The sequence below is a fragment of the Jaculus jaculus genome, chromosome 13 (genome assembly GCF_020740685.1).
Source record: "Jaculus jaculus isolate mJacJac1 chromosome 13, mJacJac1.mat.Y.cur, whole genome shotgun sequence".
Taxonomy (NCBI): domain Eukaryota; kingdom Metazoa; phylum Chordata; class Mammalia; order Rodentia; family Dipodidae; genus Jaculus; species Jaculus jaculus.
Genome location: NC_059114.1, coordinates 5,399,556 through 5,422,502, shown reverse-complemented (window position 1 = coordinate 5,422,502; position 22,947 = coordinate 5,399,556). Strand labels below are relative to the sequence as shown.

At 53.2% G+C, this 22,947-nt stretch overlaps 1 protein-coding gene across 2 annotated transcripts in view; it reads right to left on the bottom strand.

Annotated features, from left to right (window-relative positions):
* Window positions 1-1,518: 1,518 nt before the first annotated feature.
* Bcr (BCR activator of RhoGEF and GTPase) overlaps window positions 1,519-22,947 on the bottom strand; it is a 133,564-nt gene continuing 112,135 nt past the window's right edge. For both annotated transcript variants that reach the window (XM_004672786.2, XM_045132318.1), the window contains 7 exons: window positions 12,665-12,724; window positions 11,280-11,389; window positions 9,011-9,150; window positions 5,763-5,897; window positions 4,764-4,869; window positions 3,809-3,971; window positions 1,519-3,375 (listed from right to left, as the gene is read on the bottom strand). In XM_004672786.2, coding sequence (XP_004672843.1) covers window positions 3,286-3,375; window positions 3,809-3,971; window positions 4,764-4,869; window positions 5,763-5,897; window positions 9,011-9,150; window positions 11,280-11,389; window positions 12,665-12,724 — 804 coding nt within the window. In that variant the 3' untranslated portion in view covers window positions 1,519-3,285. The remainder of the gene's footprint in view (window positions 3,376-3,808; window positions 3,972-4,763; window positions 4,870-5,762; window positions 5,898-9,010; window positions 9,151-11,279; window positions 11,390-12,664; window positions 12,725-22,947) is intronic.

The following is a 22,947-nucleotide window of genomic DNA, read 5'->3' as shown; positions in this document are numbered from 1 at the left end:
ATGTATACTAGCTGCCTGAATCTTGGCTGAGCCCAGAAGGACATGGGGTCCACCCAGAGGCAACTGACCACTGGTTTTGTTTTTGTTCTTCAAGATAGCATCTCACTGTAGCCCAGCCTAACCTGGAATTCACTCTGTAGTCTTAGGGTAGCCTCGAAGTCATGGTGATGGCGACCCTTTTACCTCTGCCTCCCGAGGGCTGGGATTAAAGGTGTGTGCCACCACATCAGTTCCCAGATTTTTCCTTTTTTTAAAATATATTTTATTTATTTGAGAGAAAGGGGGGGGGAGAGAGAGAGAGAATGGGCGTGCCAGAGCCTCCAGGCACTGCAAACAAACTCCAGACACATGCGCCCCCTTGTGCATCTGGTTTACATGGATTCTGGAGAGTCAAACCGGGGTCCTTTGGCTTTGCAGGCAAACACCTTAACCACTAAGCTATCTCTTTATCCCTTTTCAAGGTAGGGTCTTGCCCACGCTGACCTGGAATTAAACTGTGTTATCTCAGGGTGGCCTTGAACTCAAGGCAATCCTCCTACCTCTGCCTCCCAAGTGCTGGGATTAAAGGCCATTTTTTTTTCCCTTAATCCAGAAACCACCACAAACAGAAGTAGTCTCATGTGACTTTAATGGAAGTGTCCATGGTCATTCCCTGATCAGAGGGGTACAGATGGCTGAGCTCAGCAGCAGGGTGCAGTTAGGAGACCAGCCCCCTACTGGGGAGGCCTGACGACCACCAGGAAAGCCAAGCCCACTGTGCCCAGAACCCAAGGTCTGAGGCCATAAAACACCACTTCTTGCTTTAGAGCCAGCGAGCTCTAAAGCAGTGTACAGTCACACTGGACTCTGGACCGTGACTCTCTCTGAAGAGGAAAGGCTGAGTGTCCTCCCCCCGGGCCCCCGACTCCTGGAGAACACCGTACTTTTTGCAACCCCACACTGGCTTTGTCGACCCACGGGCCTGCAAAGTGTGGGACAGGGTCACAGAGGCAGCGCCGGCTTCAGGGCCCGCCGCCGCCGCCCCGAGGCTTGGCGCGAAGGAGCACTTTTACAACTCAGGAGGGAAGAGCGGCCGTCCTGCCATCAAACCATACACACCACATAAATAAAAAGCAAAGGAAGAAAAGAGGTGGGTGAGGGACACAAATTGGCACAGACATCAATCTATTGCTTTCCAGTTTCAAGACGACAGATGCAAATTAAAAGACACCAAAGGGCAGCGGAAATACGGGTTGGGTTTGGCCTTTCGGAGCAAAGTGTGGTTCTGCTGGAGGGGCGCTGAGATGGACGGGTGGGTGGGCAGCTAGGCCAGAGGGGCCCATTGGGTCCAAACATCATGCAAGAGCTCGGCTGCTTCTGTCCTGACCGCTCACAGGGCAGCTCTCTCTCGAGACAGAGGGGAAAAAAGCTGGGGAAGTAAACACTGTAGGAAGATAAGGAAGGGCTTTTGCTTTCTGCCCGATGTCTTGGGCAGGTTCTGCAGCAAAGGGGACAGTGGCCCTGGCTGTCACGGATCCCAGGATCCCAGTGCGCGGTGGGCTTGACTTGGGAAGGGGGCTGGGAATGGGGCACTGGCATTCTCATGTGACAACCAGCTTATGTTTTCCCCAAGCCACGCGGTCTCCCTCCTCAGCAGGGCGGCAGCGGCTCCTTCGGGAGCAGTCCTGGCACCAAGCCTGCCTGGTTTCCTTTCGTCCTCCGGCTAAGCCAGGCCCGGTGAGTTTGCAGCAGTCTTCCTGCCTCAGCCTCCCAAGTATGGGAATTCCAACCCCGCTTTAAAGAGTGATGCAACTCCTGATGGATTAGTTTCTTTAAAATACTTGATGGCTTTTCCCACTAGGTTGCCAGGCAGAGTACAGAAAATGGTATGGCTCCCGCCCAGGAACAGGAAGGGTGGGATGGGAGGGGAGGGGAGGGGAGGGAAGGGCGGTGGATGGGCCTATCTTTCTGTCTGCTGTGGGAGCTCCCAGCCCCAGGCCTGGCTTTCCCAACACCCCCTGCCCATGCGTCTGGAGATCCAGAGACATGAGCCATGTGGCTCCAGATGAGAACAGAGCTGGCTCTGGGGAGAAGACCAGATGATGCGAGGGCACGGATGCCCATGGAATACATTCTAGTATCTTATTAGTATCTGAATCTGTTAGGAAAAAAACCAAACCAAAACAAAACTAGAAACTATGTATAAAACTGAAAAATAGTCAAGTATCAAAAAAGCTATTTCGGATCGAAGTTTTAAAACAAGCCATCAGTCAGCCGCAGCTGATGCTGCCGGGAGGAAATTTCTACAAAAGTTAACTGAGTCTGCTCGGCTGAGCACAGGGCAAAGGAAGCCCTCTGTGTAGGGGGCAATGGGGAGATGGGCGAGTGGGTGGAGGGAGGCCACAGAAATCAAGGCCTTAATGAGTCAATAAGGAGAATCAATGCCAGCTAGGGGAGTCCAAGTGCACGGACACAGTCTGTCTGTCTGGGGAAGTTAAGTGGATGGTGCATAACCTGGGCATCCTTTCCCTCGGTGTCTGGTCCCTGGACACTTCTGGACTGTACATGGAGCTGCCTCTGAGAAGCACACAAACAGAAAAATAAAAATAATAATAATAAAAGCAACAGAAAAGAGCATGAAGCTGATTGCCTTTTCTGCACAGGAATCCTTACAGAAAGAAAGAAAACAAAACAAAACAAAACCAACAGAAAAGCGAGCAGAGTCGAGATGTTACACGGCATTCACTTAGCGTCTCAAACCCCATTCCAAATCAGGGTCGGACATCTAAGTCAGGGAGTTCAAAATGCCCCCCCCCCATATAGGAACATGGTGGCGACCCCCACCGTATGAAGCAGCAGCTATGACTTATTCAAGACTCGACAGTGAGGGACTCTGGTGGCCTCCCCTACTCCCCAGAGAAAGCATCATGACAAATGATCCAGCAGAATTTTCTTTCTTAACTCTCTGATAAATTAAGTTCATAAAAGCCACTCTCTTGTCTCTTCTCACGCAGCCCAGGGCCTGCTCACAAGGCCCTGCTGGCTTGGGGCGCCCTCTGGTGGCAGCGCTGAAAAGCACAGTCTGAGGTCAACCCTGGGCTTGCTTGCAGACACACAATAGGCCACTTGGGGTGGGGGGCATTTGTGCTCCGCGTTCTTTTCTCTTTGCAGACGGCTGGGCCTGGAGCTTGGGAGAGACTCAATGACAGCACAAGAATGTTCCATTCCCACCCTGTGGACGGCCCCTTCCGTCACAGGTTTCCAGGCCACTCCCTTGGCCTTTGAAGGATGCAGTTGGGTGGACCTTTAGACTTCAGTGGAAAACAGGACGCTCTGCCTCTTGCTGTCCGGGGCGGGGATGGCCTCCAGCTGGAGGAAGTAGAGCAACACTTGGACCTGCCCAGGCAAGGAAGGAAGAGGAGAGTAGCTCAGAGCGCAGCTCTGTGCCATGGCTGGGTGGGGAGCTTAACTGGACCTTAGCCCACGCGACCAGCTCAGGGTGCTGACCGATGCAGCTGGTAACGGGAGCCGGGGTGGGTTCCTGACTCCATATGACTTAAGGGTTGTTTTTAAGACAACCCTATTTGGCATGGATGCACTTGAAGGACCACCGGCCGGTGGATGCCGGGGGCCCTGCAACCAGCCAGGTTCAGAGAGTAGCAGAGCAACTGGGCCCCCCCAGTCCCTCTGCGTGCGGTGTGAGCGCAGGAAAGGGCCTTTCTGACTCTCGGTCTGGAGGTGGGAATGACCAGCAGGACAGTCAAGGTGGGCCGGGAGAAGCCCACTTCGTGGGGCCTGGGTGGCGTGGGCTCCAGTGCGTCTCCTGTACCTGGGACATGACTTCCAGGGACCAGCTGTCGGTCATGGTGACAGGGTGGCTGGGGTTGGCGGGCAGCTTGCTCTCCTTCTCTGAGGGCCGAAGCAGCGTGGGGCCGAAGACCGTGGCGAGATTGTGTAGGGACATCTTGTTCACCGTCTCCTTTTCGGCCACCCTATAAGGCGTTAGAGCGGAGGGTGCAGTTTTGATATTATGTCCAAGGGTGGGGTGAAGGGGTTCATCCCCCGGAGTCTCCAGGGAATGTCATGGCAGGCATTAGCCCTTTTTGCCTTGTGCCCATTCCAAATCATAGACAGCGGCAATGGTGGGCGGGGGGAGTCTCAACGCTGGCTGTGCCGAAAGCAGATGTCGCCCTAGAGCCTGAGGAGCCCAGGACAGAGAGTTCTCAAGGTCAAAGGGCCCCTGGGAGCAGCTCTGGGGTAAAGGGCGAATCCAGTGCTCACCTCACTTAAGGCCAGGTACAGAGGGAGGAGCGTGGCAATGGCTCTTGTGGAGGTTTGATTCAGGTGTCCCCCATAAACTCAGGTGTTCTGAGTGCTGGGTTCCCAGCTGATGGAGATTTGGGAATTAACGCCTCCTGGAGGCGGTGTATTGTTGGGGGCGGGCTCACTGGTGTCATAGCCAGTGTCCCCTTGCCAGCGTCTGGCATACCCTCCTGTTGCTATTGTCCACCTTATGTTGGCCAGGGGGTGATGTCCACCCTCTGCTTATGCCATTGTTTTCTCCTAGCATTGTGGAGCTTCCCCTCGAGTCTGTAAGCCAAAACAAGCCTTTTTTTTCCTCCCACAAGCTGCTCTTGGTTGGGTGATTTCCACCAGCAATGTGAACCTGACTGAACAGCTCTGTTCTCCACAAGGGGTGACTGCAAACGGGGTGAGGAGAAAAGGGGCCACCCTTGCGTGGCTCCCTGGGCCCTGGGCTGCATGGGAGAGAGAGCAGGGGCTACCTTTTCAGGTGGTCCAGAAGGAACAGGAAGGTTAGCAGGTTAGCCTCTGGGAGGGACAGCAGCAGGTTGAGCATGCAGCTCTCCTTCGCCACAGGGTCCGAGAGAGCTGCGGGAAGGGGAAGGCTTAGCTCCTAGGGCCCCAGTCCCAGCTGGACACCTCTCCCACGGATGGAAGACTGGAGCATCCAAGGGACCGTGATAATGCCAGGCCCTCTAGGCCCATCACTGTCCTGGCTCACACAGCCTGCCCCTCCTCCCCTTCTCTTCTCCCCCCACCCCACCCCCGCCACACACACGGAGGACCCTGTGGTGGGTGTCTGTGTGGCCTATGCGCCATCCAGAATGCATCCCCACATCTCAAAGGCAGAAGTTATGCTGTGACCACCTTCTGTTGCCACAGGCGTGTAGAAGAACCCTGCGATGGAAGGCAGAGTGGGGAGAAGGAAACTTGAAGGACCCAGTCCCACTGGGTGCTGGGGACATCTCTGATTGTCATGTACCCCCTAGGGCCACTTCCAGGAATGGACGCCCCAGATGGGTCCTCCTAAGGGTGAGGTGGAGCCTGCAACTGCTTCATAGGCTAATACCCACTCTGGGCGTCACCCTCTGGGTGCACTGAGGGTCAAGGCTGGGCTTGGACCTCTGGTTGACTGGGCCAGGATCTGGAGTTAAGAGGGACCAGGGCCCCCTCCACCCCGGCCTGGTCTACAGGAAGGAGGGCTGCGGCCTGAGGACCCCACACTTGGACACAGCAAAACCAGCGCTAGCTGGCCATCCTCTGAGCGTGGAAGGGTGAGGTTGGCAGGTGGTCCCATGGCAATGGGAAGAGAGGCTTGGCTCTTGTTCCCGACCTGGCACAGCCAACTTTCTTGGGCTGGGTTGAATGTGGACCAGGGCGGAGGGGCACAGCTTGGGTTCGCCCTCTCAAGGACGCCCGCGGACAGGCAGGGAGGTGGGGGGGATGCCTCCCCTCCCCCCCAGGCCGAGGTGAGCGCTCACCAATGCCTTCGGCGAAGTTGGGGTAGAACTCGTCCGTGAAGAGGGGCTCCGGCAGCTCGCGGAAGTAGAGCTTCAGGGTGCCGGCGATGGCGTTCACGTCCATCTCGCTCATCATCACCGACACATCTTTGTTGTCTAGGAAGAGCAGAGAGCGGCGCCTCCGTGAGGACCCCGGGCTGGGCTCCCAGGCCACCATGCGGCGACGCGAGCCGCTCTCCGCCCTGCGCCGCGGACTCCACCGTCTTCCTCCCAAACACTAGCGTCTTTGCTTTTTCCTTTTTGAGGCAAGCCCAGAAGACTGGCCTCTTCTTTTCCTCTCCTCTCCTCTTTAATGTAAGAGAGGGGCGCGGGGAACTGCACTCCAGGGCCTCCAGTCACCGCAGCCGAACTCCAGAGGCACCATCGTGTGCGCATGTGCGACCCTGTGCACTTGCGTCACCGTGTGCATCTGGCTTACATGGGACCGCAGAGTCGAGCATGGGTTCTTAGGCTTCACAGGTGCGTGCCTTAATTGCTAAGTCATCATCTCTCCAGCTCTCTCTCTTTCTCTTTTTTACAATTAAATTTATTTTATTTATTTGAGAGTGACAGAGAGAAAGAGGCAGAGAGAGGGAGAGAGAGAGAGAATGGGCATGCCAAGGCTTCCAGCCACTACAAATGAACAATTTGCAAAATGTGCGCCCCCTTGTGCATCTAGCTAACATGGGTCCTGGGGAATTGAGCCTTGAACCGGGGTCCTTAGGCTTCACAGGCAAGCGCTTAACTGCTAAGCCATCTCTCCAGCCCTCTCTCTCTCTCTTTTAAAACATATTTTAAAAAATATTTTATTTTTATTTATTTGACAGAGAAGCAGGGGGGGGGGGGAGAGAGGAAATGGACAAGCCAGGGCCTCCAGCCACTGCAAACAAACTCCAGATGCATGTGTCCCCTTGTGCATCTGGCTAACGTGGGTCCTGGGGAATAGATCCAGGGTCCTTTGGCTTTGCAGGCAAATGCCTTAACCACTAAGCCATCCCTCCAGCTCTCTCTCTCCCCCCCCCTTTTTTTTATGGATGTGCCAGGGCCTTCTACCACAATGCAAACAGAACTCCAGATACATGTGCCACTTTGAGCATCTAGCTTTGTGTGGGTACAGGGAATCAAACCCGGGCAGTCAGGCTTTGCAAGTAAGCACCTTTAACCGCTCATCCATCTCTCCAGTCCTCTCTCCATACTTCTCCTTTGCCCCATGAGGTGTGGCTTAGCTGCAGAGCCAGATGGGCCTGGGCAGGAGGAGGTGCTGAAGCCATGGTCCCTGGGAATCGAGCTGCTCTGCCCTGTACGCGGCAGCTGCTCCGGTGGTGGGACCTCCCACTAACAGAACGCCGCTGGGGTTATCTGAGCTCCTTCAGGGTCGCCACTGATGCTTTTCTCCGGATTCTGGTGGCCACTGACTCTCTGGACCCAGACAAGGAGCTGGGAGGACGCCTGGGTCCTCAGGACTTCAGGTCAGGATGGGTGCTATGTGTCCTGAGGTGGTTCTGCAGGCACCAAGTCCTGCTGTGCCCTGATTGAGAGTCCCTGCTCTCTGACCACGCTGGGCAAGGCTCCTCTGGGGGAGAAGGAGGCTCACAAGTCTGTGCTTGGCAGGTGGGGTAGTTCTGCCTTTCTGACAAAGGCACACAGGCCACTGAGATAAGTGGAGACATCACAGTGTCGGGCAAACTAGGCCTTTTGCTCCACAGCATCCTCAAGGGAGCCACCGCCAGACTGCACTGACCTTGGGCTCGGCGCCTCCTGTCTATCCCAGGGCAGCAGGTTATAGCCCACGTCAGCCATGGTCTAGCTTGGCAGGTGTGGCTAGAATGGCCGAAGGACTGGTTGGTTTCTGACATAGGACTTGACCTCCTGGGCTTGTGATCCTCTAGTCTCCTGAGAAACTGGAACGACAGGGCACACTACCATGCCCAGCTCATATTTTCTTTCTTTCCTTCCTCCCTTTCCTCTCTTTCTTCCTTCTTTCCTTTCTTTCTTTCTCTCTCTCTCTCTCTCTCTTCCTGTCTGTCTGTCTCTCTCACTCTTCTTTCTCTCTCTTTCCTCCCTCCCTTCCTCTTTCTTTCTAAGGTAGGGTCTCACTCTAGCCCAGGCTGACCTGGAATTCACTACGTAATCTCAGGTTAGTCTTGAATTCACAGCAATCCTCCTATCTCTGCCTCCAAAATTCTGGGATTAAAGGTGTGCACCATCATGCCCGGCTTTATTTTTTAATTCTGAGGCAAACCCAACAGACTGGGGCGCCCATGCAGGGCGGGGGGACCGGTGTGCCAGGGCTTCCAGCCACTGTCATTGTGCCATGCTCCAGATGCCCGCGCCACCTCGCGTACATGTGCAGCCTTGCGTGCTTGTGCCACCTTGTGTGTCTGGCTTACATGGGACCTGGAGAGTCAAACATGGGTCCTTAAGCTTTGCAGGCAAGCCCCTTAACTGCTAAGCCAGCTCTTCAGCCCTTTTTCTTTCTTCTTTTTTAAAAAATTTTTTTTCAAGGTAGGGTTTCACTGTAGCCTAGGCTAACCTGGAACTCACTGTGTAGTCCTAGCGTGGCCTTGAACTCATGGCAATCCTCCTACCTCTGCCTCCCGAGTGCTGAGATTAAAGGTGTGCGCCACCATGCCTGGCTTCCAGTCCTTTTTCTTTCTTTAAAAAAATACTTTTGTTTATTAGAAATAGAGAGAGAGTGTGTGTGTGTATTAATGTGCTAGAGCTTCTTGACACTGCAAATGAACTCTAGACACAGTGCTTATTTGGGGCATCTGTCTTTACATGGGTACTGGGGAACCGTCCCTGAGCTAGCAGGCTTGGTAAACAAGCTTCTTTAACTGCTGAGCGTGCCTTTTTTTTTTTTTTTTTTTTGAGACAGGTCTATGTATCCCTGGCTCGCCTTGAACTTGCAGTAATCCTCCTGCCTTTGCCTCCCCAGTTCTGGGATTACAGGTGTGCTGTCTGATGTCTAATATCTGCCAATCCATCAACCAGTCAATCAATCATATACCTATCTGCGACAGGGTCTCACTATGTAGCCCAGGCTGGCCTCTGCTTTGTGATGAATCATAGGCTTGCACTACGATGCCCAGCCTTCGTCTCACTGGGAAGTAGTAAAGCAGCAAAGCAGAAGAGGTACAAAGAATGGCATGGCAGGCCCTCCCCGGAGTCTCCGCGTGGACACCGCTAGCCCCACGTCCAGCCCGCACTACCTGGGCAATGATACTCACTAACGTCAAAGGCCGCCTTCAGTGCCTGTATGTCTGTGGCCACTCCAGACACCCGGTAGATGCCCACCTCCTCCATGCCCCGACGCTCGATCTCCTCTACACACTGGCGCACGATGTAGGGCACCTTGGACCTTTCTCTCCTGCAGGGGGGAAGGACAGGTGTCCTGTTAGCCATCCGCATGCCTAGAGACAGGTGTGAGGAAGGTCTGACAGGTGTGGGGCTGTGAACTCACAAGTACCTATCAGTGATGCTCTAAGGGCTTCAAGTAGCCAATCACCTGGCAAGTTACAAGTTTCCTTTTTTAAAAAACTATTTTGGGCTGGAGAGATGGCTTAGCGGTTAAGCACTTGCCTGTGAAGCCTAAGGACCCCGGTTCGAGGCTCAGTTCCCCCGGTCCCACGTTAGCCAGATGCACAAGGGGGCGCACGCGTCTGGAGTTCGTTTGCAGAGGCTGGAAGCCCTGGCGCGCCCATTCTCTCTCTCTCCCTCTATCTGTCTCTCTGTGTCTGTCACTCTCAAATAAAATAAAAAACTATTTTATTAATTTATGACAGAGAGAGACACACACACACAAACGGGCACACCAGGGCCTCTAGCCACGGCAGACAAACTCTAGGTGCGCTACCATATGCATCTGGCTCACGTGGGTTCTGGGAAGCTGAACACAGATCCTTAGGCTTCATAGGCAAGTGCTTTAACCACCAAGCCATCTCTCCAGCCCCAGGGAATTCCTTCTGAAGTAGCTAATCACCCGGCAAGCTACAAAGTTCCCTTCTGAAGAAGCCAGACACCTGGCACGTTACAAAGTTTCCTTTTGAAGTAGCCCATCACCTGGCACGTTACAAAGTTTCCTTTTGAAGTAGCCCATCACCTGGCACGTTACAAAGTTTCCTTTTGAAGTAGCCCATCACCTGGCACGTTACAAAGTTTCCTTTTGAAGTAGCCAATCACTGTGAAAGCTACAAAGTTTCCCTTTGGGAAAAGTCCCCAGGCTTTCTTTTTTCCTTCTGTGTTGGGGACACCCAGGACATACCTTGAATACTCTAGGTAAGTGCTCTGGGCTGCATAGCCCAGAAGGTTTTTCTATGTGAAGTTGGCCATAGGAAGTACAATTTTCTCTCTCTCTCTCTCTCTCTCTGCTTAATAAATAAGATTTAAAAAAAAATAAAAAGAGATCCCAAGTCTTGAATTAACCAAATGCCCGAAAAGCATCCTGCAATGCAGTCTTGCCTCCAAAAGGGGAGATGGGACTGGGTCTTGGTCCTGCCACCTAATTACTGTGCAAAGTGAGTCTCCCGACATCACCTTGAGATGTGAGCCCTGCGCATGACAGGTGTTCCACCCACGTGTGCTAAATGCACACGTCCTCAGGGTTGCCCAAGCACTCTAAACCCTCTTCTGGGTTGGTAGCCACAGACAAATCCCGTACTTCCAGGCAGGACCCGGGAATCAGAATGCTTTTAAGACATGCCAGCCGGGCATGGTGGCGCAGGCCTTTAATCCCAGCACTCGGGAGGCAGAGGGAGGAAGGATGGCCATGAGTTCAAGGCCACCCTGAGACTACATAGTGAGTTCCAGGTCAGCCTGAGCTAGAGTGAATCCTACCTTGAAAAACCAAAGGGAAAACAAAACAAAACAAACAAACAACAACAACAACAAAAAAAAAAAAACAGAAGCCAAGTATTGTGTGGAGGCTTGCCATTCAGTTTCCTTCAGATCCAGGTTCTTTCTGAAGCCCCCTCAAGTGCTTATACTGGACAGTTGAGGAGGGACCCTCACTGTGGGTGCTGGTGTCTGGATGCATGTGAGTGCCTGAGCAGTAGCTGGCACAGACGACCTGTTAGGCCGGGGGTCTGGCATGAGCCCATCCTGGGGAGGCGACCTGAGAGCGGGGAGAATGACCCTCAAACCCACAAATAGGCTTTTCCTGGAGACAGGCAGAAGGGTGGGGCTCAACAAACAACATTCAACAGGAACTCAGCATCAGGACACATGTCAAGCCAGCGCGGCTCTGTCCCCGGGGTCAGGCAGGATCAGCCCACAGCTTCCAAAGGAAGGAGGCGAGGACATTGCTGAGCTGGTTTTGCAGTAAACACAGGAGGTCTAAGCGAGAGGCTCCGCTCGCTCCCTGGCGTTCAGAGGCCTTCCCATGCAGCTGCCACAGCCAAGCACCAGGAAGGAGGAGGCAACAGGACTGCTCTTTCCTGAAGGCATGCCCGCAGGGCACAGTGTCCCTGGTGGGCTATCCCGTTGCTTTTCAGTACTCACTTCGTGACCACGGCGATCTTGACTCCGAAGACCCCTGTCTGTTTGCGGGAAGGCATTCTCTTTAAGCTGAACTCCCGGCTCGTGAACTTGACTGAAAGCTTCACTTCAATCTGCAGTGGGAAGAAAGGGCACAGGCTTCTCAACTTCTCTTCCTCATAGCCTGAGACCTTAGGGGCCCCTGAGAGTTCCAACAATGCCTTGAAATCCCAGCACTCTGGGAAGGCAGAGGTAGGAGGATCGCCATAAATTCGAGGTCAGCCTGGGCTAGAGTGAGGCCCTACCTTGAAAAAAAAAAAAAAAACCCAGGACAAAGAGGTCAAGGTCCTACAATGAGGTGGGGGAAGCTCGAGTCAGTAAGAGGCAAGCATCATGAGGCCCATATAGAGATTGGCTTCTCTAGATTCCCCCTCCTCTCTCTCTCTCCCACTTATTATTATTATTATTTTTTTTTTCGAGGTAGAGTCTCATTCTGGTCCAGGCTGTCCTGGAATTCACTCTGTAGTCTCAGGGTGGCCTCAAACTCACAGCGATCCTCCTACCTCTGCCTCCCGAGTGCTGGGACTAAAGGCGTGCGCCGCCACGCCCGGGTACTTTTCTTCTTCTTTTTAAAAATAATCTTTTTTAAAAGCAAATAATGGGAGTCGGGTGTGGCGGCGCATGCCTTTAATGCCAGCACTCGGGAGGCAGAGGTAGGAGGATCGCCGTGAGTTCGAGGCCACCCTGAGAGTGCAGAGTGAATTCCAGGACAGCCTGGGCTAAAGGAAGACCGTACCTAAAAAGACAAAACAAAACAAAAATGGAATCTTTTTTTTTTTTCTTAAGGTAGGATTCTTACTCTAGTCCAGGCTGGCCCTGAACACACAACCATCTTCCTGCCTAGGGCTAGGATTACCAGCATGGCCTGCCACGCCTGGCTTCAAAATTTGAAACATTTTGAGCAGCAGCATGACACTACATGTGCAAAATATCACACCTGACCTCCGGTTAGCGAGTCAAAATGCATGGAATCAGCTTCAGGCCATGCATATCAAGAGATGAAGTATGGGCTGGAGAGATGGCTTAGCGGTTAAGCGCTTGCCTGTGAAGCCTAAGGACCCCGGTTCGAGGCTCGGTTCCCCAGGTCCCACGTTAGCCAGATGCACAAGGGGGCGCACGCGTCTGGAGTTCGTTTGCAGAGGCTGGAAGCCCTGGCGCGCCCATTCTCTCTCTCTCCTCTATCTGTCTTTCTCTCTGTGTCTGTCTCTCTCAAATAAATAAATAAATTTAAAAAAAAAAAAAGAGATGAAGTATATAAGAAGTGTAAGTGAATTTCGTGTCTATATTTCGGTTTACCCAAGATATCTCATGAATATGCAAATACTCCAAAATCTGTAGGAAAAACATACCCCGTTCATGGCAATGACAGTCCGCTGCCAGTCTCGGTCCTGTAGGGCCTGGGGGTCCAGCTGAAAGCAAAGAGGCGTGGTTACGAAGAGGCCCGGCTGGAAACTGTCGCATTTGCGGCTGTTCTAGACCCCGCACGGCAAGCAGGAAGCCGCTGCAGCCAGACCCTCTCTGTCCAAAGGCCAAGTGCGGCCAGAGAGGGGAAAGGAGCTGTTAGAAGTCCCCCGAACCGGGCTGGAGAGATGGCTGAGTGGTTAAGGTGCTTGCCTGCGAAGCCTAAGGGGCCCAGGTTCAATTCCCCAGAACCCACACAAGCCATATGCACATTATGGTGCAGGCATCTGGGGAGTTCATTTGCAGTGGCCAGAGGCCCCGGTGTGCCCACTCTTTCTCTCAAATAAATAAAACGAAATATCAAAAAAAAAAAAGAAAAAAGAGAAAGCCCTGGAACCTCAGGACCGCTATATCCCACTCTGGTTCAAGTGTGGCAGCTCAGAGCCGTGCGCCCCCCGGGGCCTCTCTGTCCACCCAAGTTTCTGTGTCCCATTACCAGAAGTGCTGACAGATGCTCAGCGGAGGTGGGGACGGGGACATAAAAACCCAAGAGCAACAACTTGTATTTTCTCGTGGTGCTGTGGCGTGGGGTGTGGCAGGAAATAACCCCAGGGCAGCCAGTCTATGGCTTGGAAGAAAGTCCCCCTGTCGTCTCTTCTGACTCGGACCCTTCTAGAACATTATCCAGCACTTTAGTCTACAGTTAACTGCCACTTAAAGTCCCCGAGACAAAATTTTCATGACTGCCACAAGCCGTGTGAAGTCTGTGTATGAAGGTTTTCTCTCTCTCTTTTGGCCAGGCTCCAAAGAGACTACGAGGAGGCCAAGTTAATAAACACATGAGGGTTTTTGTTTAAGAAGAAAGAAAGAGGGGGGGGGGAGAGAAAGAAAGAAAGAAAGAAAGAAAGAAAGAAAGAAAGAAAGAAAGAAAGAAAGAAAGAAAGAAAGAAAGAGGAGGTATCTTTTGGGACTCGGGGGTCTGGCTCAGAGGTAGAGTTCTTCCTGCTAGGTACAAGACCCTGGTTTGGATTTCCAGCACCCCCAAAACAAGAAAGAACTACCACCACCGATTATTCCCTGGGCTCTTCCCACAAAGAACTGGGCTCTCTTGGGGGTGGGATGGTTTGTGGTAGGGGACAGCTCTTTGACCTGGCTTCACAACACAGTTGCCTGAGAGGTTTCTACCTGCAGGCATCCTGTGACAGGCCCACTTGTGTCTTGGATGCCCAAGGAAGGAGACCACAGTGCCTTTCCTTCCTCAGAAGCAAGTCAGGCGGACAAATCCCTGCCTTTCCCCTCCAAGGAGGAGCTTCAAAAAACCCCAGGGTCAGCCGGGCGAGGTGGCGGCGCACGCCTTTAACCCCAGCACTCGGGAGGCAGAGGTAGGAGGATCACTGTGAGTTCGAGGCCAGCCTCAAACTTCAGAGTGAATTCCAGGTCAGCCTGGGCTACAGTGAGACCCTACCTTGAACAAGCAAACCAAAACATCAAACAAACCACAGCCACAGCAACAAAAAACCCCCGGGGTCAGAGACACAGAGAAGCAGTTCTGAGACGAGCCCAGGGGTGAGAGAGAGAAACTATGTGAGACGCACAGGTGTCAGAGATCCCACCCTTCCCAAGCCCACCTGGGACCCCAGACCCACTCACTAGCCCACCTTGCCCCTGCACACCACGCCTCGGATGTGGGTCCACAAGGCAGTGCCTCGGGCGCACAAGGCTTTTTCGGTGGAGGCTGCCCGGCTCCGGCCTGCCCAGCTGGGGTGGAGATACCGAAGGAAGCCCTGCATGGTCCTGGGGGATACGCGACACGAGAGGCCCGGAGGCTACCAAGGGCAGCACAGTAGCCAAGTTCCCGGTCTCCGGGGCCTTTTGAGTAGTAGGCTTCAAGGGAAGCTCCGCCCTGCAGTTGGGCCAGCCAAGATCGTAATTTCCCATCACCCCCACATTCCACTTTATTTTTGCTTTTTTTGTCAGTGTATGGGAAAATCGCCTCCCCCGCCCCCAAGCCTATTGGTTACTGGAATTCCGACATGTCATAGCCTCCCCTCAAAACTGAGCTTCCTTCTGAAGTGGCTGGTTTCCTGTGGTCTGACTGGGGAAGACACTGATTAACACGCATGTGGCTTCTCCGTCCACTTCAGCTGGTAGAGAGGGATCTGCAGACGACTCCAGGCCCTGCAGTGCCTTTAGCCAGTACCCTCAGACCACGTGTCCTGCCTTCCATGGACTCGAGGCCGAGGACACCCTGGTGTGGCCCTGCGCACCCCAGGCAAGCTGTGGGAGTGCTGAGCAGTCCCATGCAAGGCTGTGGCCACTGTCCGTTCTCGAGCAGTTACTCCCACTGGTCCTGATGCTGCCAGGCCAGCTCTCCACCAGACCCCTATTTGTGGCTTAAACTGCTGGCTTAGACCCTCAGCGTAGGCCTCTGCTGGTCTGAGTCCCCATAACCTCGTGGGTTTGGGATTAAGCCTCCTGCTTAATCCCTAGCTGCTGGAGCCTTTGGGAGTGGTGTCTTGCTGAAGGAAGCATCACCTAGTCTGCTTATTAGTCTAGTCCCACTGGGTGGTTGGCGTTTAACTCGCTCTTACAGCTTTGCGCCCTGCTGAGGTGTGACAATGTGATCCAGCTTTAGACCCCTGCCAGGCTCTCCCCCCCACCCCTGCCCCGTCCCCCCACCATGAAAATTTCCTTCGAGGCACTAGGCTGAAATAAACCCTTTCCTTCCACAAGCCGCTGCTGGTTGGCTGTCTCCGTCCCAGCACCAAGCTCCCAAGAGGTGGACCCAGCAGCGAGGGCTAGATTCCGCCCCCAGGACCAGTGTTCTTCGAGCGCTGGATAAATCCCAGAGAAGGCAGAGGTAAGAGGCCAGCCTGAGAATACACAGTGAATTCCAGGTCAGCCTGGGCTAGGGCGAAACCCTACCTTGAACAACCAGAACAGAAAGAAAGAAAGAGAGAGAGAGAGAGAGAGAGAGAGAGAAAGAGAAAGAGAGAAAGAACCAGATAAATAAGCAAGAAACCGGGACTTGAAAGAACTGGGTGGGGGAGGGCTGGGAAATAGCAGTGCAGGGGGAAGCGGAAGTACTCGGGGTACCACTGGGGGTCCCCTCTGGGTTGTAAGGTCTCAGAGGGGGCCATGCCTGCTCTGCACAGGCAGGGGGCAAGGGGCACCTGTCTTCTCACACCCAGTGGTCTCAGGACAGATGGCATCACTACTGGCTTCCAGGGGTTGGGCCAGGTTGAAAGAACAACTATGGTCAATGGGTGTCGTGGTGAGAGCTAGCTGCCCAGGGGCCCGCTTATCAGGTTAGGCCCGTCAGGTTCACACAGGCCAGGGGAAGGGGTCTGGGCCGAGGAAACACGAAGCCCAACGGGAGCAGGCATCAAACGAGGCCCTGGAGCTACTGATCAGTCCAGGGCTGGCCTGCTTGCTACTATGCAGCTGGTCTGGCCAGATAAGTCACCAAGTTCTTTTATCCCCTGAGCCATCTCCCCGGCTCTGCTCTATGCTTTTGTACTGTAACCATCTTCCTCAAATGAGGACACTAGCCAGTGTGCAGACTGGGAGAGAAACTTGGCTTCCCACTCTAGATTCCAAGTTTACCCCTGGGACTGCAGTCTATTCTTGAGCCCCGGCGCGGAGTCCACTCTCATCCCAGAGAAACTTTGCAGTCATGTTTAAGAAGGTAAGAAGAGCCAGGCGTGGTGGCGCACATCTTTAATCCCAGCACTCGGGAGGCAGACGTAGGGGCATCATTGTGAGTTCGAGGTCACCCTGAGACTACAGAGTGAATTCCAGGTCAGCCTGGGACACAGCAAGACCCTACCTCGAAAAACAAAAACAAACCAAAAAAAAAAAAAAGGAAGAAAGAAGAAAAAGAGAAGCAACTAGAGGGCTTTTTTTAGGCATGTAGATCAGTCTCTATGGTACAGTACTTGCTGAACACGTGCAAGGCCCTGAGTTTGATCTCCAGCACTGCTAAAGAAAGTAGTTTCAGACTAGAGAGATGGCTTAGTGGTTAAGGTGCTTGCCTGTGAAGCCTAAGGATCCTGGTTCGATTCCCCAGGACACATGTAAGCTAGATGCACAAGGTGGTACATGTGCCTGGAGTTTCTCTGCAGTGGCTAGAGGTCCTGCTGTGCCCATTTCCTCTCTGCCCCTTTCTCTCTCTCATAAATAAATAAGCAAACATAAGTAAATCTAGTTTTAGCCAGGCATAGTGGCACACGCCTTTAATCCCAGCACTTGGGAGGCAGAGGTAGGAGGATTGCCGTGAGTTCAAGGCCATCCTGAGACTACATAGTGAATTCCAGGTCAGTCTGGGCTAGAATGAGACCCTACATTGAAAAACCAAAAAGCAATAAAAAAAAAAAAAAAAAAGATAAATCAATGTAGTTTCCCCACAGCCAACTTGCTGCCTGACTCAGCAATCCCACCAGGTCTCCACCGCACACTGGGAAACCGCGGTACTCGTGGACGCGCGGGGTCGCAGAGGCATCAATGCAAGACTTGGGCCCGCAGTTCCCTGCGCCCAGTGCCCACCAGTACCATGCAGAGAGCAGAAAGCGAGCTATACCAGGATGCCAGCCCCGGAAGAGCCTGCCATCTTCTGCCCGGAGACGGGTTTGGGCAGTTTCACTCGGGCCTCGGCGGGTTTCCACCCTCACTCGCCGGAGCAGCAACGGCTGCAGCTCACGGAGTCTCTCCACTCAACGGCGCAGCCAAGGCTGCTGATGGGGGACACCGAGGGAGAGGCAGGCCCCACTTCCAGTGGCAGCGTGTGCACGAGGCACAGCGTGGCACCGCGTGGAAGGCGCCCCAATATCCCTGGGAAAGCCTCAGCTTGTAAAGCCTGGGACCCCGCAGCTCTTGACGTCTCTCCCTGACACGCGTCCCCCCAGAAGCCACCACGGCCCCTCCCCCGGCTCCCTTTTCTCAGGGATGCCACAAACAAGCCTTGGCTGACGCCGACGACGGGAGCCTGGATTCTCCAGAAGCCAAGCCGGCCACTGTGTAGGCGGCGTGAGTCATACAGGCCCTTTACGGGGGGACACCGGGGCTCCTTCCTGTTTAGTGAGGCTCCAGGAGCCATGTTTCCCATTTCTCTGTCAGACTCAGGCAGCGGCCAGGGCTGGGGCAGGATCTGGCATTTTCCACCGTCTCTCCACTAACAATGGTGACGACAAATAAAGAGGGCAAACACAGACCAGGCCCGAGAGTGACAGGCGGGAGCCGTCACCACTCCACGCGCCCCACTCTACTTTACAGGTAAGGAAACAAGCCTGGGGGGAGGGGGGAGGAGTAGGAGCCGATGACTCACTTAGGGGGAACAGACAATGATTCTTCCCTTCGCCAAACTAGTCAGACTGAACGCTTTTTCAAATTGGCCCCATCCTTGAACATGCCAAGAACGCAGATTACACAAGAATCCTGCCAAATCAGTTTTGCTAGAGACCTTTACTCTATTATCTGCCCCCCCCGTGTGTGTGTGTGTGTGTGTGTGTGTGTGTGTGTGTGTGTATGTGCGTGTTTGAGACAGTATCTCTTGCAGCCAAGGTTGACCTCAGATTCCCTTTGTAGCTGAGTCTAGCCTTGAACTGCTGATCTCACTGCTTGTACCTCCCAAGTGCTGGGTGACAGGCGCGTAGTAGATGCCTCATTCCCCCTCACCCCCACCCCCACCCAGGTGTTATCTGCATTCAGCAAGAATCCCGTCAGGCTCGTCCAGCCAGAATTCCACCCCCCTTTAGTCATTATGTTTCCTCTTAGTAATTCTCTCACTCTGCTCCTTGGCTGTAAATCCCACGTGTCCACACACTATCTGGAGTTGATCTCTATTCCTTTTCTTGTTTGTGTGTGGTGTGTGCGAGCATGTATGTGTGTGAGGGGCACGTATGTACACATAGAGGTGTGTGTGTATGTGTGTGTGAGGGGCAAGTATGTACATATAAGAGGTGTGGTGCGTGCATGCATGTGTGTGTGAGGGACATGTATGTACACACAGAGGTGTGTGTATGTGTGCATGTGTGTGTGAGGGGCACATATGCACACATGGAGGTGTGTGTATGTGTACATGTGTGTGAGGAGCACGTATGCACACATGGAGGTGTGGTGTGTGTGTATGTGTGTGTGAGGGGCACGTATGCACACATAGAGGTGTGTGTGTGTGCATGTGTGTGTGTGAGGGGCATGTATGTACACATAGAGGTGTGTGTGTGCATGTGGGGCATGTATGTACACATAGAGGTGTGTGTGTGTGCATGTGTGTGTGAGGGGCACGTATGCACACGTGGAGGTGTGGTGCGTGCATGCATGTGTGTGTGAGGGGCACGTATGTACACATGGAGGTGTGTGTGTGTATGTGTGTGTGAGGGGCACGTATGCACACATAGAGGTGTGTATGTGTGTATGTGTGTGTGAGGGGCACGTATGCACACATAGAGGTGTGTATGTGTGTATGTGTGTGTGAGGGGCACGTATGCACACATAGAGGTGTGTATGTGTGTATGTGTGTGTGAGGGGCATGTATGTACACATAGAGGTGTGTGTGTGTGCATGTGTGTGTGAGGGGCATGTATGTACACATGGAGGCCAGAGGCAGATGTCAACTGTCTTCTTTAGTTGCTTCTCATGTTGTTCTTTTTGACTTTTTCTTTTTTTGGTTTTTTGAGGTAGGGTCTCGCTCTAGCCCAGGCTGACCTGCAATTTACTCTGCAGTCTCAGGGTGGCCTCAAACTCACTGTGATCCTCCTACCTCTGCCTCCCAAGTGCTGGGATTAAAGGTGTGCGCCACCACACCCAGCTACTTTATTCATTAAAAAAATATATATTGTTTATTTATTTCTGGGAGGTGCAGATAGAAAATGGGCGCAGCAGGGCCTTCAGCCACCGCAAAGGAACTCCAGACGCATGTGCCACATTGTGCATCTGGCTTATGTGAGTCCCGGGAAAATTGAACCTGGGGGACTTTGGCTTTGCAGGCTAGCACCTTAACCGCTAAGCCATCTCTCCAGCCCATCGCCTTATTCTTTGAGACTGGGTCTGTCCCAATTTGGCTTGCCCAGCTAGCTACTGAGCCCTGGGATTACAGACCTATGCCTGGCATTTTACGTGGATGCTGGGAACTGCATAGCCAGTGCTTTACCCATTGAGCCGCAGCCCTAGCCCAAGCCTTGTTCTGTGCAAAGGTCTCTCTTCCATACTGCCATTGTCGTGAATAAGACGTGCTTGTTATTAACCAAACCGTCTGACTAGTTTGGTTAAGAGAGGGATCTTTGTCAGTCCCCCCCAGAGTGACTCACTGTCTCCTACTTCTCCCCCACTGAGCCCCGTTTCCTTTCCTGCTCCCCAGCACCCAGTTTTCTCTCTTCCCTGTACTGAGCAGGACACTCAGACTGAGAAAAAGCAAGGACATAAAGATGTATTCTGTTCACAGGGCAGCAACATGACATACGGTTTCCAAACAGGGTTTGGTTTGATTAAAGGAGCTCCGCTCTTTTTCCTACAGAGACAGATCTCTGCTTACCCAGTGATAGTACTCAGGGCCAGGGTCGAATTTTGCCATTCCTAGGCCTCTAGGGCTTGAGGATTCCAGGTGATTCAAAGACTGGCAGGCTCTGCATTTCCCTTGGCTGTGACTGATAAACCGCCAGAGGAACCAGGCAACTGTTTGGTGCATCTTTGGGTTTGTCCTTGAGGAGGGGCCCAGGGTCTGGGGTGTGGGTGAGGAATGCCCCAGGTTCAGGCAGATGCAAAAGCACAGACAGCAAGAAATTAGCCTGAAGCACTTGCTTGCAAACCCTGAGAGCCCTTGGAGCCCACGTAAAGCCAGATGCACAAAGTGAGGCACGCATCTGGAGTTTGTCTGCAGTGGCAGGAGGCCCTGGTGTGCCCGTTCTCTCTCTTTTTGTCTGTCTCTCTGTGCCTCTCTCTCAAGTAGATTAAAAAATGTATTTATTTTATTTATTTATTATTTTCAAAGTAGGGTCTTGCTCTAGCCCAGGCAGACCTGGAGTTCACTATGTAGTCTCAGGGTGGCCTTGAACTCACAGTGATCCTCCCACCTCTGCCTTCTGAGTGCTGGGAGTGAAGACGCATGCCACCACGCTTGGCCAAAAAAATATTTTTAAGGTGGGCGTGGTGGCATAAGCCTTTAATCCCAGCACCTGGGAGGCAGAGGTAGGAGTACCTCCATGAGTTCAAGGCCACCCTGAGACTACATAGTGAATTCCAGGTCAGCCTGGGCTAAAGCAAGACCCTAGCTCAAAATCAATCAATCAATCAATCAATCAATCAATCAATCAATAAAAAACGGAAACAGCCGGGCGTGGTGGGCACACGCCTTTACTCCCAGCAAAACAGAAGGAAAGGGGAGGGAGGGCTCCCCGCCACAGGGTAGGGGCTGCTGCGCTCCCCCACGTTGCTGATCAGTGGGGGTCCTCAGGCAGGATAGGGAGGTGACCCCTGGAGTGTCAGGTGAGCTTTCTCAAAGATTTGCTTCAGCCAGGTATGGTAGTACATGCCTCCTAGCTACCTAGGAGGCCAGCAAGTCCAATGCCTGCCTGGGCAACTTAGCAGGATCTTGATTCAAATAAAAATTTAAAACAAAAGGGGGGATTTTAGGAAAGTAGCTCAGTGGTGAAACACTTGCCTAGTATGTAACATGCAATACCCTGCATTCACACCCTAGTCTCTCTCTCTCTCTCTCTCTCTCTCTCTCTCTCTCACACACACACACACACACACACACACACACACACACACGGGTGTGCCCTGCCACAAGCACCAAGTGAGAAAGTACACGTGAAATGGTTTGGGTGGACGCCGTCCTCAGTGCGAGTCTTGGGATGGAGGGAGCTTTCAGAAGTGGACTCTAGTGGAGGACCTGAGGCCACTGAGTTGCCCTGCGGGGGAGGGGAAGGTGGATGACCGTAGTTCTCACGGGACTCTGCAGTTCCAGTGGGAACAAGCTGTTATGAGATCAGCCTGCTCTTTAGCTTCCTGTTGCGAGATCTGCTCCCTTCACGACTACCACCGTGACTGATGCAGCCGAGAAGATCTTACCACAGGCTGGGCCCACGGGCTGCCCCGTCCTGGAATTTCAGCCTCCAAAGCACAGTGCAATAAACTTGTTTCTCCTCCTAAGTAACTTGCCTTAGGTATTTTGTTACAGTAAAGAAAAAAAAAAAAAGAAAGAACTGATGTGACACCCAACAAGGGGCCCGAGCCATGAATATCACTCAAACTTTGTCACGCTTTGGTTTTACAAGAAAACTGGAGCTGGCTTAGTGATTAAGGCGCTTGCCTGCAAAGCCAAAGGACCTCGGGTGGATTCCCCAGAACCCGGAGGCACATGTGTCTGGAGTTCGCTTACAGTGGCTGAAGGCCCTGGTGTGCCCGTTCTCTCTCTGTCTGCCTCTTTCTCTCAACTACATAAAATACATAAAAGTAAGGCAGAAGACTAGGTGCAGGGCTACAGGAAAATAAATGCAAGAACCACCTTGGTGTTCAAGGGGAGACATGACCCTTCCATGTGGCTGGCTCAGGGGGGTGACTTTCTACACAAAGGAGCAAAAGGTGCACGAGCTTGGCGGGGGGGGGGGGCAGGGGCAGTGGGAGGGGCCGTTCTACTTTCAGATCGGCTCTTAAGCCGCTAAACTGCTCTCTCCACCGGGCGAGCGCCTGACAAGCTCCCACAGTGAAAACCAGCGAGCTGCGGTGCATCGCCCTGGCCGGCCGGCAGGGGGCGGGGGCTGGCTGATGGGAGTGGGGAGACCTGGCTCTCCCTTCGCAGCTCTGAGTCACCCAGGGACAGTCACCTCTGTCACTCCTGGCATTGTTTTGCCACAAGGCTATTTTTACTTCTTGCCCCAGAAGAAGGCAGGTAATGCCTCTGGGTGATGTCTGATATGTCAAATCCTCCAACGGCCTCACACACAGATGGAAGGCTTGGGAAGCATGCAGAACTCACAAACCTAACCCATCTCCACACCAGGGTGAGGCCAGATGGAACTGTCAATGAGATATGCTGTAAGGAAGCCGGGTGTGGGGGCACACGCCTTTAATCCCAGCAACTTGGGAGGCAGAGGTAGGAGGATCGCCATGAGTTTGAGGCCACCCTGAGACTACATAGTCAATTCCAGGCTAGCCTGGGCCAGAGTGAGACCCTACCTCAAAAAAACAAAAAAAAAACAAACAAAGAGAGAGAGAGAGAGAGAGAGAGGGATGC